General features: G+C 50.5%; 1 protein-coding gene across 8 annotated transcripts in view; it reads left to right on the top strand.

Annotated features, from left to right (window-relative positions):
* The window catches only part of DAG1 (dystroglycan 1), a 53,573-nt gene that overhangs the window by 29,468 nt on the left and 8,203 nt on the right, over positions 1-15,902 (top strand). For 6 of the 8 annotated variants that reach the window (XM_042799393.1, XM_042799394.1, XM_033008665.2 and 3 more), the window contains one exon: positions 7,447-7,856. In XM_042799393.1, the coding sequence (XP_042655327.1) occupies positions 7,575-7,856 (282 nt within the window). In that variant the 5' untranslated portion in view covers positions 7,447-7,574. Of the gene's footprint in view, positions 1-133; positions 155-2,667; positions 2,687-7,446; positions 7,857-15,902 lie in introns of those variants that run through there. The other 2 variants (XM_033008667.2, XM_033008668.2) reach the window with 2 other exon arrangements.

The raw sequence follows: 15,902 nt of genomic DNA, 5'->3' as shown, positions 1-15,902 counted from the left end.
AATCTGCGCTGGGTCAGGCACAGCGGCCGTTCGAGGCATGGCTCGAGCATAGGACAAGTAGCACGTATGGGCTGCAAGGGGCCACTCGAGCAGGAATGACAAGCGGGGGGCCATCCACGTGGTCTTCCAGCAAATGTGCCAGCTCAGCGTGCAGGTACGTAGTCGAGAGGCGCTTGCGGGGGCCGTACTCATCCCCTCCTGCCTCCCCGGGGCTGCAGGAGGCTGGGGAAGGTGTTTGCCTCCAGAGGTCTTACAGCTGCACGTTGCATGGGAAATGGACTCTGCAGGGAAAGAAAAACACACTCCGTGTTCAGCTGGCAGAAGGGCTCTGGTGTCCTTTGTGCTTCTGCTGCTGCTCTGCGGTCGGTCCCCTTTGCACATATGTTGCAGAAATGCCCCTGGCTGGGGACTCGGGGTGGGGGGGACTGCTGGGGCTGCTTCCTCCCCTCCACAGGTCTTGCTGGAGCGGGGGCTACCAGGAGCATATTCTCAGTGCTTGCCTTTTCCAGGGCAAGAAGTCTTCCCAGGAGCAGAGTCTGCAGCTGGGAAGGGCAGTATAGTGGCCCAGCTTCTGAACAGGCAGATGCAATACAGGGGAAAAAAAATGGAAATTGGGCTTTTTGCATCTTTTCTCGCTATCTCGGAGCTGCTTCTGAAGGAAGTGCCTCAGATCATACATCCTCATGAACACAAAACTTGTGTGGTGTCTTGAGCAGTCCAGCTTCCCCAGGCTGCTCACTCAGCACTCGCTATCTGTCAGTCAGAGCAGAGGCATCAGTTGGTGTCTTCTGTCCCAGGCTGGGGGAGAACCATGAACAGGTTTTGTTGGCCAAAGGGAGATGTGAGATGCAAATGAGTGGGCTGTGGAAAGTCTTCATTCCTCCTTGGTGGCACAAACCTACAGTTTTCAAAGAAAAGGTAATGGAAGATAGTAGAAAACTTTCTCTTAGTTACAGGAAAGTTAAATATCTTGGTGCTTACTCTAGCAGAATACAAACCGCTGCGAGATGTCGATTGCTGTGACCACTTCCCGTGCAGGCTTCACGAAGCTGCTTGTGGCATGTGTGACTTGAAGCAATATGTCAGTGACAGTTCACAGCCAAGTTCCCCATCAGCAGGAGGGTGCTGCTTGTTTCTCTGCCTGGCACACGTTTTTAGCGCTGCTGTTTCAGGTTTGTTTGGTTTTGGTGTTTCTCCCCCTGGATTGTTTTTCAGTGTCAGGGTTTCCTAACCAGATGTGCTAGAGATGAGCAGTGAAGAAGGGACGAGACTGAAAAAAGCATCTCTTGTGCATATGTCCTTTGAGCTAGGTGTCCGTTCTGTTGCACATTTAACTTGGTGACAAAACAAGGTGGGCATAGCTGCGGAAGAGCGTGTTGAAATGCAATTTTAAGGCGAAGAATCGAGTACAGCTTGGTTTGTACCTGTCCTGGGGTTAAACCATGACAGTACTTCTCAGGCTGATGGTGTCTGGGATGACCAGCTGATGATGGCATGCTTGTCAACTGGCTGCAGGAGGCAGAGGGTGGAAGGGGCTCCCCTGGGGCTTTAGGAGTGCTGGTCTGGGGCTCCCTGCAAAGGCAGCTTTCTCTTGCAGTTTGATCTCTGATGCCAAGCTGCCTGCTACTTTGGTTCTGATGTATGCGGGGCTCTAAGCAGGCAGCTGCGATTGCCGTGTTAAGCTAAAAACTTGTGAATGAACTTGTCTTTTAGAGAGACATCCAGTCTCAGTGCAAAGCCACCGTCCCCGCAGGTGCCTGGTTAGTGCAGTGTGGGACAGGATGCCGTCGCCCTGAGCACAGCTGAGCAGGGAGCTGCGGCCAGCGGTGAATCTTCCTTCCTCCCTCTGCCTTGCCCATTCCCTTGCAGCATTTACGTGCTGGTTAGTCTCTGTCACAAATGCACCTCTGTGCAGTTGCCCTCCTGTACATCCCTTTCCATTACTCATCCCCGGCACAGCAGTCTGGAGCCTGGGTCATCTTCTGTGAATGTATGTGGCTGAAACCATTGAGGTTGGAAATAACCCACAGAGTCATTTACTTACTAAGTTCCGGTGGCTTATAACGTAGGCTGTTGGAGGGGCTGCTGCCTTTGTTTCAGGGTACATCTGGAGCTGGGCAAGTGCAGAAAATCATACTGTTTCCTAAATTTCATGCTTTAGAGTGTTCTTTGTGCATATAATGTGTCAGGCTTGCAGACTGGCATGTTCTTAGTCTTGAGGAGACTGTATCTATTAGTTCATAAACTTGGTGACGGGCTGCTCTGCCCAGACTTGCTGCCTCCGAGCTGTTTCTCCCTCCTTCCCCCCTTCTCAGACTCCCTTAGCACAGCACAGATGTGCACGGAGCACCAGCCGCCCCTGCCTGGACCGTGCCACGGAGCTGGCACTGTTGGTGCCTGCTGTCGTGTTTTGGGGCAGGGTGCCACCTTTGTGTGCCTGGCTGGCGACGCTGGATTTCATCATTCCCCCTGCTTGCTGCCTTGACACGCAGACGCGCAGTAGCTGACGGGACTTGCCCACAGATCCTCCTGTGGAAACACGCACGAGAGATCTTTGCAGAGACAATAGCTCTGTTTTGGAAAGTTGCACTGGCCCTTCTCAGCGGAGTCTGAGTTTGCTTCCTTAAAGAAAGGCCACTTGTTTAATGCTTCCTTTAATTGAGGATATTGGTAAATAAGCAATCAGGTAAGTGGGATTCCTCCTAACTCTCCTAAATACCTTCTTATGTGGAGTAGAGAATTTGCACGGCAGTCACCTGAGCTTTCTGCATGCTAGGCTTAGTGCCACTAATATGCTGGCAGTGATTAATTACCACAGCCCAGTGATGTGATTGTGTGGCTGAGCAATTGGATTAGTTGCAGGTGGAGGGAGACTTCACTTTCACTGGTTCTTGATGAAGTGGTGGGGTAATGGGCCACAGAGGAAGAGCAGTTTCTAGCGCAGTCATGCTCTGGCTGCTTCCCCTGGCCCCACGCTCCTGATTCGATGGTGGGCAGAAGGAAAGGTCTCTGAGAAGATGCGTGGCTGGGATTAGCTACTTTGTCCTGCTCTCAGTCCTCCCTTTCAGCCCTATCTTCTGTCCGCACTGTTCTGCATTCTGAAGGTAGAGCATGTCCTTAACACGTCAGTGGGCCTTGTAGCTGCATGGAGAAGGAGCAAGCTCCAGCATTGTCTTGACAAGTCAGCATCATATCAAGTGCAGCATCATATCAACATAACTTCACCAAGCAAGCCCAGTTCCGTGTCTCTGAGATGGGGGGTTTGGCACTGGAGATGAGGCATCAACATTGGCATGTGCACCGAGCACTAGGACTGAAGCAGATGTTGATACTGACTTTGAAGTTTCATCCAATGCTCTGGAGGCTCAAAGTTGAGACCAAAAGAGCTCTCAGAAGCAGGAGGATAAAGAGAAAGTAAGTTCTTTCAGAAGATCAGACGGAACAAAACATCCTGAAATTCAGGACTAACCTGAACCTTTGTGTTTGTTCTGCGAAACTGGGCAGTACAGATCCTGCTGGAAGAAGGAGCGCTGCGCCATGTAGAGAAGCTGGGGTGGTCTAGCCTTCCCTCGTAAATTGAAAGCGCTAAGTCAGTTGGCCCTACAGCCTGATGCTTCCCAGAGATCAGCAGAAGACCACCTGCAGAATGCCACCTGCATTTGGGTTTTGGCCCTATCTTGAGTGTGTGGGAAACTGTGTGAAGTGTTGAGACTCTTAATCCCAGAGAGCTCCAGCTCCCTGCCACTCGCTGGTCACTGACAGTGATCCAGAACACGGACTTTTTCCGCATACATCTGGGATGATGTCTCAAACAAGCGAGTCAGGGTTTTGCCCATGGTAGTACCATGTGGAATGGTGAGGGCTCTTGAACTTGACAGAGGCACCATGCAGGTCTCCAGTCCTTGTTCCAGCCTTGCTGCAGGTAACGTTTGCTCTGTTCTGCAGCTGCATCAAGACCTGCAGTGCTGGTGGCCGGTGGCCTTTCTGAGCAGGGCTACTGGCCTTTAGGCAGAGGACCTCCTATCCCAAAAAGCATTCTGCCTTGAAGCGATAGTCCATGTAGGCCTCAGCACTGCAGGGCAGTGCCTTGTTCCAGCTATCTCTAGAGCTGTACCACCCTGCCTTTCCTCCTTAGCACAGTGTGAGAAGCTGGCACTGTTTCAGCTTCTGTCGATTGTTTGGTGAGGTGGAGCTGTGTTAAGAGATTTTTTTGGTAGTGCAAGTTTGTTCTCAGCTCTTCTGTTGTTGGTTTTGTTTTGTTTTGGTGGTGGTTTTTTTTTGTTGTTTTTTTTTTTGTTTTTTTTTTATCATCAGATATTGAGTTCTTCCTGTACCTCCTTGTGTACACTGCTTCCATATGCTCAGACTGTTCTTCTGTAGCTCTCCTAAAATTAAATTCTGAATTTGTGTGACCTGCAAGTGTCATACAAGATCCTAACGGTCAGTGTGTGAGTTGCTTGGCTGTGGGCATGTATCAGAGGGGCAGTGTTTGTTGCCTGTTCCGGTAATTGTTTATGAAATGGATGATGACTTAATCTTCCCTTCCTGCTCACCACAGATATCAAGAACCAGCTCCTTTCTGCCCAAATACTCCTCTCCATCCAACAAAAATGCCCCAGGCCAGATCACATCATTTGGCTGAGCAATGCAGAGCTGCACCATGCTCATACACGAGCTTTACTGCAGCCATGACAGGCCAGGGCCAGGGGCTGGCCTGAAGATGTGGTGCCAAACCTCTCCAGGTGTCTTCACAGCTCTGTGTGGTCGTACGCTGGGTATCTGTCTGCCTGTCTGGTGGTCTGAGGCGTTTCTCCTCTGCTCAGGTGTGGAGGAGGCTCAGCGCAGCTGTGAGAGGCAGCCATCTCTCCATGCTGATAGTATCTTGGCCCCACAGCATCCATGGGGCTGCCCGGTGCTGCTGCTGCTGCATTCCTCTCCCTGCTGCAAGTCTCTGATCCTGCCTGTACTTGCTGTGCGGGTTGCTTTCTAGTCCCTCACGCAACAGGACTTTCCAATGAGCAGTTTCAGAAGTAGCAGCACATGGATGAGGCGTTATCACTGCAGTGTCTGTATCCCAGGCTCCATGGAGGGTGAAGGTGGTTCTTCTTTCTGCCTTTTTTAAGGCACTGTGCAGGGATGAGTCTCCCCAGATTTCCCTCTGTGGTGATCAGTGGCCTCCTCGGGACCTCCTCCTGATGCCTGCTCCGTCTGTGTAGCTCATTCACACAGCCTGTTGGATACTTTCCACCAGACATCTACCAGGGTAGTTGTCTACTTGCTGAGATGACTCTAGCTTCATCCAAAATCAATTGGCTCTCTGACCACAGTGGGAGCTGGTAGGAGAGGAGTGCCTTGTGGGAAGTATGACTTGTCCTTACGCACACAGCCACATCATCTTTCATGATGATAACCTCTGGAGAGCACTCACTCTGGGTGAAGACCAGAATGTGCCTTTGGGAAGAGCCTGGCCTTGGCTTCCCTGTTGTTTCATCTGGCATATTCCTGTCCCAGGCAGTTGGAAGGACAAGAGCAGCAGGGGAAATGGACTTTCTTCTGGCGCTGGCATCTCACACCAACCATCCTCCCATCTGTCTTGTAGTTTCCAGCAATGTTATTCTGCCTCTGCTGTCTCTTTTGCCTTTCACTTGAGATAGGTTTTACGCAACTAGCAGCAGCCAGATCAGATACCTGCCTCATGGATGCTGTAGCCAGAGGTTATTGTGTTCAGCTCATAACTTCTGCTACCCACAGCCCTCTTTGCTAGTTGCGACTGCACTCGCTGGGCCTGTTACCTTGGGATAGGAGGTGTCAGCCCCTCTGCACGAGTGGTTTATTGTGAACAGGCCCACCAAGGGGTATGGATGTGCTAGTCCTTGTGTGCTGCCTCAGCTTCTCTAGAGTGCAGGCTTTAGGCTGAGCAACCAAATCTTATTTCTTGTATTATTCGTGGAACCCGCTGTGGTAACCTTGGGCTTGGTTGCTTGTGTGGACAGGCCTTCTGCCTGCTTCTGCGGGCCCGTGGTGGGCAATACGTGTTTGCCTGGCCACAGCACAGTGCATCGGCTGATCTTGCTGTTGTGCTGCCCCAGGAGCTGTGCAAGGGCAAGAAGCAGTGGGATCTCCCATCCCACCTGCTCTGGCTCCGGGGTCTCTTGGAATGGCCTGATGTGTATCACACAGTGGAGCTGGAACAGGCTAAAATAAATCAGAGCCATGCTCAGAGGACTGGGAGCCAGTGGTTAGAAGTTGGGCTGGGTTTGCTCTGAGGATTTCGAGCCACTTCTCTCAGCCTGGAAAAAAGGAGTTGGTTCAGGACATGAGAGTGCCTGGCATGGGGGAGCCCAGTCCTGTGTGCTCCTGGGGGCTGAGCAACACCCGCTTGGTCTGTGTGTCTGTCTTCCAGTCCTGCATAACCCACTGCCCAGCTCATTGCTGCAGATGACCGAGGGCTGTGCTAGCTGCAAACTGAGATGCCAGAGTGGGCAGTATGGCTTCCCTCAGGGCCCCAAACAGCTCTGTCCTCCTTCATGAACCCACTTGCTCTCCTGCAGACAGGCTCTGAGAGAGGAACGTGGGGGTGTGTACAGTTCTGTGACTCCTGTGTGCCACAGCTAAATGCAGTCTGGATGCAGAAGCAAAGGAAATGATGCACCAAAGAATCAGGGGAGAGAACAGAGAGCTGGGATCCAGGGGACTGGAGAGAAGATGGGGATGGGGAGGAAGCAAGTGAAAGAAGAAAACAATAAAGTGAGGCAGAGCTGGAGATGTTTCTTGGCAGTGTGGGGATGGGCAAGCTGTGCAAGCAGGAGGGAGCTAGATGGCAGACAGCAGTGTGGTACACAGTGTGTGCATAGCTTACTCCACTCTGACTTTGGGGTGTGTATTGCTGGCCCCCAAATCAAGTCTAAACAGACTAATACCAAAAGCTGGAACTGAGAGGAGACGTCTCTTGAAAGCCAGGCTCATGGGTCAGAGGAGCAGAAGCATCTGTTGTGCATCAAGGTGGCAGCTTTGGAATACTGAAGGTTTCTTGGGACCTTCATACTGGGTAACTGGCGTTTAAATCTACTGATGCCCTGCCTGACTTCAGCTTGCCTTGAAAGGTCACCTATCACTGTGCCTCTGCTTCAGTTGTATCTGCCCCATCTGCCTACCTGTGGCTATCTCAGGATGCTGTGGCTCCAGAGCAGCAGAAATGTGGTTGTGTGCATGGAAAGGCAGGAGGATCTTGTCTCTCTAGAGATGCTATACATCAGAAGAGGAGTTGAGAAGCCTCTTGTTCTCTTTAATGGTACTGGTAACTCTTGCAGTTAAATCAAAAAGCTGAAATGAGGAGGGTAGCATGTCAGGTAGCCCTGTGTCCGATGCAGGGAGGTCTGTGTGTGTTGGCTGGACGGCTTGGATATTGTAATTAATGTGCTGATTGGGTTTCTTATGTTTGACCAGGTTCCCAGGGCTCCTAGGATGAGGCTGCTCTGAAGGACTGGTGGATCCCCTGCCTGCGCTGCGGTGCCTGCAAATTCCCTGTGATCCCCTTTCCGGCTGGAGCACCGTCACCGAGGCCGCCGGGAAGAATGACTGTTGGATGCCTACTGCAGCCCCCTTTCCTGGGGAGGACTTGGCTCCCCGTGCTGCTGCTGGCAGCCTCTGCTCACTGCCACTGGCCCAGCGAGCCGGCAGAAGTGGTTCGGGACTGGGAAAACCAGCTGGAGGCCTCCATGCACTCTGTGCTCTCGGATCTCCGGGAGACTGTGCCGGCTGTGGTGGGCATACCGGACAGCTCTGCCGTGGTGGGACGCTTCTTCAGAGTCTCCATCCCCACGGATTTAATTGCTTCCAATGGAGAAATTGTCCAGGTAAGAAATGCTGTTCCCTGAGGCTCGTTTTCAGTTATAGTCTTGAAGGAGTCAAGCTAGTCACCCCGCTAATAGGCTGGGTCGTGAGGGTTGCTGTGAAGCAGCCTTCAGGTTTGTAGGACTGGGAGAAAGATTTTTAAAAAGAATGAATAATTAAAGTCCTCACCTCGTTGCAAAGTTTCTTTCTTCTATAATGAAGAGAGGAGACTTCTCTCCTTGGGGATGACTGATTGGGTTTGTTGGCTGTATTTAAACTATGAGATACTCTGCCCTGGAACGATGGGCACATTCATAAGGAGACGTTGCCTCAGGACCTGGGGAGCCACGGATCCCAGGGGACTGCAGCTGTGGGGCCCGGAGAGTTTGCTTCACTGTGGTGACAAAACATTGCTAGACAAATAGACCTTGTTCTGCCAGTGGGCCTCTGGGCTGCCTTTGACACAGTCTCTCCTGACCTCGTCCCAAAGTCCTCTTGGGAAAGACAGGAGCCTTTCTCTTTATCTGACTTACCCTCGGGCCGCTGGCACTGCAGCCACCTGAAAACTGAGTTGTGGGCTGGGTCCTGTGGGCAAGAGAAAGTTTCAGAATAGCCCAGAGGAGAGTAGGCACACTGCCAAACGCACGCTTGCCCATCTTTAGTCCTTTCTTGAGAAAGTGTTGAGAAGTTGACTTTTTAGCATCTGCTTGCTTAGATCGTGGAGGGTTCAGAAAATTCTGGTTTTTAGAGGAAAACAGAATTATCTTCCAATCTTGGAATTTTTTTCAGAGAGCAAAACTGGAAAATAGTTTTAAAAATCCATTTTTAGAAAATATTATAAAAAGACAACCTTCTGGTGTGTCTCAGAAGATCAGAGGGAGATGGAGAGCAAGTCGGGAGAAAGTCTGACATCTCAGCTTCTCCTTGAAGGCAGGTTTGTTTTAGCTCTGCATACTGTCACGCAATTATCTGAATCCAGATACGTGATCTCACTGGCTCCAGCGAGGGTGCCGGGACCACGATGTGCCAGTGGTAGGCAGAAAATCTGAAGAATGCATCTGTTATCGACAGACAGTCAGATGGGGAGGAGGAAGGTGGTGGGTGAGCCCCTGGCTAGAGGAGTTGGAGAAGGGGATGGGCTGGTTTCAAAGCAAAGGCTGTGACATTTAATTGTGGCCGAGGAGACTGGCTTGGACGGGAGGCGGTGCTGGCTGCCCTGCTCTAACCACAGCCTGTTTTCTGAGTGTGGGGCACCTGTATAGCACTGGGCTGCAGGAGCCCAGACGGGTGTGGTGAGCCCAAGATGTTGTGTTACAGAAATGATAACTTTGGTTTGGGATTTTGCATCGGAGTGGCTTGTTCTGGTGTTGTCTAATAGCTACTTTGATGGCAAGAATAATTTTCAGTGTTTGTATAGCACCGCAGCTTCCTCGGCCTCCTTTTCCTGGCACAAAAGTCATCTGTGATAGCTCCAGTAGCTGCAGGAAAATCCCAATAAATTATTTCCACCCTACCTGATAGTTTCGAACAATACCTCTGCCACTTTGGCGTTGAGACACGTTTGCTAAGGCCAACAGATGCCTGAAGAGCCTCAAATGGACTGGGCTGGAGCAGGACCCAACAGTTGCTGGTGTGTGTAGCTCAGCAAATGCTGGGAGCGATTTTCACGCTCGTCCATGGACTTGCCCGAGTGCATGTTGCATCTGTTCACCTTGAAATTGATTTTAAAAGTGCAGCAGGCTTTGGGGCACTGTTAGCAGCCTCACTTAGCTGGGGTATCTGGCAGGCAGGTCTCTCCCTCGCAGAGAATGTGTGTTGGCTGCAGAGCACAGCCGACCTTTGCTACAGGGATTTGATTCCTGGCTAGCAAGAACTGCGTAGGCAATTTTGAGTGCTGGGGTGCATTTTTGTTTTACTGGAAGGTTTCAGGGCAAGTTGCTCTGGTCTTTTTCTCATGCTGCCTTGCATTTCTCAGCTAGAACAGTAAAAGCGTAATACTTCTGGATCTTACTAACTGAGTGTACTTAAACTCTAATAAGAAATAATAAAGGCTGTGCCCTTTGAGATGAAACAGTGAGTCAGAGTTTACAATTTGGTGTGGTTGCTTATACTTAGTCCCCTTAAATTTTGAATAAGTTGGCTATTTTTTTTTTTTTTTTTTTTTAAAAAAAGCTGACAGTTGATGTCCCTGAACTCCTAGGAGCTTCCCATCTGGAGCCTGAAGAAGGTGTGATTGCTTCATTTCTAGATAATTCCTGCTGATTATTTCTAGGCTCAGCTTGTATTGTGGTGGGGATCGCCTTGAAGCTGCTTCTCAGATCCTTTCCCTGCTTGTTAGCAGATTCCAGACAGCTGTAGACAAAATACTTTTCTCTGCAAACTTGGTTGTGGGATGGAAACAACGCCAGGCATCTGCAGCATAGCGGAGGAGTGCCTTGCAGGCACGCACTCCTGCACAGATATGTGGGCTCTGTGCGTAATCAGGTATGTGCTCCTGGGAGCAGTTGCCAGTGTTTCCCTGCCCCCCCCAAGCTGCTTAAGAACAGGTGAGATTTTATGGTTAAGTACAAAAGTAACTTTATTCTTAGGTGCTCAAGCTGAACAGGTAGACAGAAAAGTAGTAAAAAAACCTACCTTGTGGCTTAATTTCAGAGTCTTGTTCCCATGTTGCTCAGAGCCAGCTGCCAGCAAGGCTTTGTGAGTGTTGTAACTCATTGCTGGCAATTAGAAACCCCTTTCCCCTGTGCTCTGTCCTCCTGAGCAGGTGCCTTGGTCGGGCATTAATGTGTCCTCTGAAGGGCAGCTGCCGCTTGCAGGTATTTCAGCTGTTGAATTTGGTGGCAGTCCAGTCCAGCTGCTGTCCTCTAGCTTCCTCGCCACAGCAAGGCTTCTCGCTGTGTCATTGCTCTCCTGGTGTCTGAAGAAGGTGTTTTGGAAATGCAAACTCTTTGCTGCCCCTTCCCAAAAGGGTTAAGATCATCTTCGCACCTTGCAGACCCTCCTGCCTCCTTTGACACCAAAACCTTGGCACTTATACAAGAGCTGGGTTAAAACATCCGATCTCCGCATATCGTACAACCCCCTTGCTGTGCAGACAGGCGCTGTGAGGGTGTGCAGGTTCCCACTGGCTCCAGGCAGATGCTGGTTGGGAGCAGGATAACTGTGGGTGTTGGTGCTGGTACCCTCACCATGGTCAGTTGTCACTGGCCTGATGACCTCCTTACCCCACTTCCCCGAAAGACCGTGTGGAGTCTGACCCATTACCTCTTGGCTGTGTCCTGTTGTTGGAGAACAGATCATGCTTGGGCCGCAGACCAGGTGGATTTCCTGTTTCTGCCACTTCCATTTGAAGCTGCTCCAGGATTTGGCTGCTCTGATTAAAAATGCAGCTTCTAGCCTATATTTAGAGATGGCCAGAAATATTTATATGTGCTGCCCTTTAGCTTAAATCAATTCTACCTTCATAATATTTACTTCCTTTATGTATTTATAAGTGACAGGCATATTCCCCTGTCTTGATTTTATTAGGTTAAGCAAGCCTGCCTCTTTAGTCTTTTTCATAAAATAAGCTTTCTTTTCCTCTCCTCATCTTTGCAGCTGTCTTCTGCACCCCTTCCAGCTTGAGTTTATTTTTCTTATGTTTGCATGACCACAGCTATATAAAAAAGATGAAATTTTACCAGCGCCTCGTATAAAGGCATCAAAACTTACTCTTCTCTTGTATAAATAACATTTTTTGATATATCCTACAATTGTTTGCTTTCCCATGTCTGCCTTACTTTGGCTCAGATGTCTTGCCATCAGCTGAAATATCCAGATCTGTAGTTTTTTCTGCTTCCAGTTGTTGAGGTCCCAGAAGAGGACATGAGGCAAGGTGCATGATCGTTGATTTTTGCATTGCTGATCTTGGCCTCCATGAGGTCTGCTACTCCTGTCTCTAAGGTGGTCCCATTTTTCTTGCATGAAAACTGAAGCCTCCCATTGCTGACACAAATAACCATGTGAGGACAGTGGTGCAAACACTGAAAGAGCCACCACACAGAGGAGCGTGTTTGGGTGGCGATTACCTCCTGATCTGACTTGCTGTAGAAAGCATCTGGCATCTCCATGTCTGCGAGAAGGACTTTTGACTTTGAGCTCTGGGCCAGAGGCTATGATGGTATTTCTCTAGGCTGGGTGCAGTAAACAGGAGGCATCTGAGCTGCAAACACCTCTCCAGAAACACCAGGCACTGGACGTGGGTCTGAGTATTAAATACAGTCAGAAAGTGGCATTGCTGTGGCAATACCTGCTTCTTTCCCTTGGGATGCAGGGATAAATCCAGTTCCCTCTAATTAATATGAGGGTACCCACAAGGTATTTGAGCCTTTGCACAGTCCAATATCCTAAATGCATATGCCCACAGTACATAAAAACATGCAATTTAATGGCTTTTGTTTGAAGGTGGGTCTATAAAGTGTGCTGGAAGGAGAGAAACTCCTGCTGCTCACTGCTTCCCAAGGCATATCTCTGCATGAGCAGGTGATTTGCAGTGTCTTCCTTTAAGATGATGTAAAGCTGCTGACTTGCCTTCGTCCTGATAGTGCTGGGTATGGGATGGATCCCATGGAGCAGATCTGCTCTAGGTTTGTTAGCCAGTGTTAAGGAGAAGTTCTCAGTTGAGCACTGCTAAATTGTGCCATTCTTGGCTGCGTCTTGGCTCCTGATTATTTTTGAAGTGCATGGTCTCACCAGGGCTTTGTTGGGAAGACAGATAAAACACATAGCAGGGGCCCCAAGAAGCTGTCGCTGCACACAAACGTAGCTGATGGCAAAGTGATTAGAACAGCTGAATTAACTCCCATAGCTGATTTACATGGTGCAGCTATACGGTGGGTTTGCGGTGTTATCGGCGCATTGGATATTAATCTGGGCAAAAAGGAGTCTTGCTTTCCAAGCAGGGGCCTGATTTTTCCAATGGTTGTTCTATTTGCCATCTGTTGAAGCAGCTTTTATTGAACAGCTTTACTCTCATCAGACTTCAGGGACCTTGCTTTATAAACAGGATCTGCAGAGGTTGGGTTGACATCGAGTACCTGCTGTCAGGGCTGTGCTGCACGCCTCAGCCCTGCTCTGACCCCGAAGCAAAGGGCTAGATGTCAGCAACCAGCCTGCAGTGCCAGGACACACGCAGTTTTAGGGAAGAAAACCACAAAATACCGATTTCCCCCACCACCACCCTTGCAATGATCCTCATTTCAAAGAGTTTTAGCTGAATGTGAATTTTATTAAAGTGGTGTTTCTCAAAGGAGGAAGACAAGCAAAGAGCGTTCCTGAGGGGTTGTGTCATCAAGTTGGGTATCCTGAAAGGCTCTCTGTGTCAAAGCATTTGAGCTTCACCTCCTCCCTGGGGTCCCCAGATTTCTTGAACTAACAAGAATGTGTAGCAACAGCCACTGTTTACAAGGCAGCACATGGGGATAAATGGCAGTGCCTGGAACAGGTCCAGGCAAAGAACGACTTGGGCAGGGCTTTGCTTAGCTGCCATGCTGCAATCTTAGCGATAAGATGAGCTGATAAGATTTCTGCTGGGGGGCCGAGGGGGCTGCTTATCTTTTTCCTGTAGCGAGACCGAGTCGAGGAATTTGGCATTTTCAGTGCGCACTTATTACTAAGCTCTGAATTTGGAGGAGTGGAAAATGTGACTCAATCTAATTATAAACTAGCTGTTCAGATGGGCTGGGAAGTTCCTTGTTTTGTCCTGCTCTTAAGGGTTGTTGCACTGAGCATCCGGGGAGACTGAGGAGTGCAAGAGTAAGGAGAATCCTGCAAAGGAGCCGACCTGCGATGGCGGGATCCGGCTCGCCTTTCCTTGCCGTGCTCTTGAATGCCAGCTTTCCAGCAATCTGCTGATGGCAGGAATAAATTGCCAGGGCTGGTTAGCTGCGTGGCGGCAGCACTAAACCCCCAGCACTTGGCATCCCTGCTGTGTGATATTTTTGCTTCCCTTTGGCCTTTCGCTTATAAAAAGTCATGCTGAAAGAAGAGCCCGACTGAAGTTTCGGTTTTTTTTTTTTTTTTTAAGCTGTTTGAGGCTTTTCCTGCCCCGCGCTCACCCCCCGAACAAGGGAGAAAGCAGGGTGTGGGCAGCCTGTGCTGACCCCAGCCCTGGCGCGGGCGGGCTGCGCCTTCCCGCTCCAACAATAAGTCTAAACAAATCCTTCCAAGCTGCTTGCATGGACCGATGAAAGGAGGATTTCTTGGGACACTCAATGTTTTGTAGTGACCTCCCAGTGAAACAGCTGTTGTGTTCCCTTGCCCAGGCAGAGTGGGACGCTGAATAGTGCCCTTATAGCAAACACAGAGGCGCATCTGGAAAAGAAGCTGTCATGGTAGGAGTATGCGAGGAGGGCATGAGCTGGCCGTAGCCGCTCAGCCCGCGCTGTGGCGAAGCCATTTTACTGATCGTAAAGGAGTTGGTGAGACAAAGCACCGCTCTTCGGGCGGGCGGGCGGGCGGGCCACGTCCCGCGCTTGCGGCCGTGGAGGAGGGGGGGCTGCTGGCTGCACACGAGGCTTCGCTTGCCCGTTCAATGGCTGCAAAACACAGATTGCCAGCAGACACACGAGCTTCTCATTTGGCTTTTCACGAGCACGTAAGAGTAGAGCAACTACTTCAAGTAGCTTCGCTGCCCAGTCCTTCGGGGACTGAAATTTGAACTTGAAGTTGAGGGCCAGGACCTGTAATCCGGCCTCTGCTGCCTTGCTGTCCCTTAGCTCAGCTTTCTGAGCTGAAAGGTTTGATTTTTTTTTTTTTAGTAAGGCAACAGCTTCAGTGCACGGAGAGACATGCAGGAAGAGCTTTGCAGGGCTTTCGCTGGGACCAGCTGAAATGCAGAGTTAGTTTAACTGTCCTGACCTACCCTGTGCACAAAGGAAGCACCAATTACTGGCTGTTCCCATTTAGCTTTCGGTCTCTGAACAGAGGTGGTGAGTTCATGCTGGTAACGAAGACTCGGGTCACCGAGGCTGGCGTACTTCTGAGAGCCACTGAAGTCTCTGGGCTGTTTTTAGACTTTCAGGGGCAGATGCATCTGCATGAAATGTCCTGGAGCAGCTTGTTTTTGTCCGTGAGTTCCTGCGCCTTTTGTCCAAGGCATGCAGCAGCTCAGAAGAGCACTGTCTGCTGAGGATACCCAAAAGCTCTGGCAGGTATCACAGTCTGCTCTGCAGGGAAGCACATGTGCAGAGATTCCTCCCCACTCGCTGTGCCAAGTAAATACAACTTTCATCAGACTGAGCTTTCCCATAGCGCAGCACTGTGCGGTGGCACCGTTGCTGTTCCTGGCGAGCAGAAGGCTCTGAGGAGTGCCCAGCCTCCTTTCACCACTGTTTTCTGGGCCTTGTGTTTCTAGGCAAGACCTGTCCAATATCTTCGTTTGCATTTCTGATGTATATGAGAAAAGGAGGGGGGATGTGGGATTGGAGTCTCCTTCTTGTGTCATCATCTGGTTGCACAGAGGTAAGCCTCTTTGTAAGGGCTGTTCCTTGGGGCCACAGACTTGTGACCGTTATGGTCTGAGGATTGTCCAGCTCCTCCCTTGAGCCATCATGTTCCCTGATGCAATGCAGCAGCCTCTGCCCCGCTGCAGGACCTGCCTGGGGCAGTGGTACCCGGGCAACCTGGCCACATGCACACCCCGTGCCTGCAGTCACTGGCTCCAGCTTTGTATTAGTGAAGAAGAGGAATGCACCCACGGGCAGAGCCTGCCTCCCAAAACAAGGACTCCATCCTCTGCCTGGCAGCCTGCAGGCCCCGTGTTCTCATCGCTGCTCTTGGCTCCAGGTCAGCTGTACCAGCACCACAAATCACTGCAGTGCCCGGGGGTTCCAGCAGCTCTGGGGCAGATCCGAAACCCTTGTCTCTACCCCCACTTGTTTGGCCCATGCAGAACAAAATCTGCCTGCCCACGTATCTGATTTGGGGCTGAGACTGCCTGTTGCTCCTGCTGACAAAACTGCCCAGTGCTGCTGCATTAGCAGGGGGTTAAGATGAAGCTTGAGCTTAGGCAAACAGCTTAGGTTTGACTC

The sequence above is a fragment of the Tyto alba genome, unplaced genomic scaffold (assembly GCF_018691265.1).
Source record: "Tyto alba isolate M040663 unplaced genomic scaffold, T.alba_DEE_v4.0 Super-Scaffold_3, whole genome shotgun sequence".
NCBI lineage: Eukaryota > Metazoa > Chordata > Aves > Strigiformes > Tytonidae > Tyto > Tyto alba.
The sequence above is the reverse complement of the archived record's forward strand: the minus strand, read 5'-3'. Positions and strand labels throughout refer to the sequence as shown.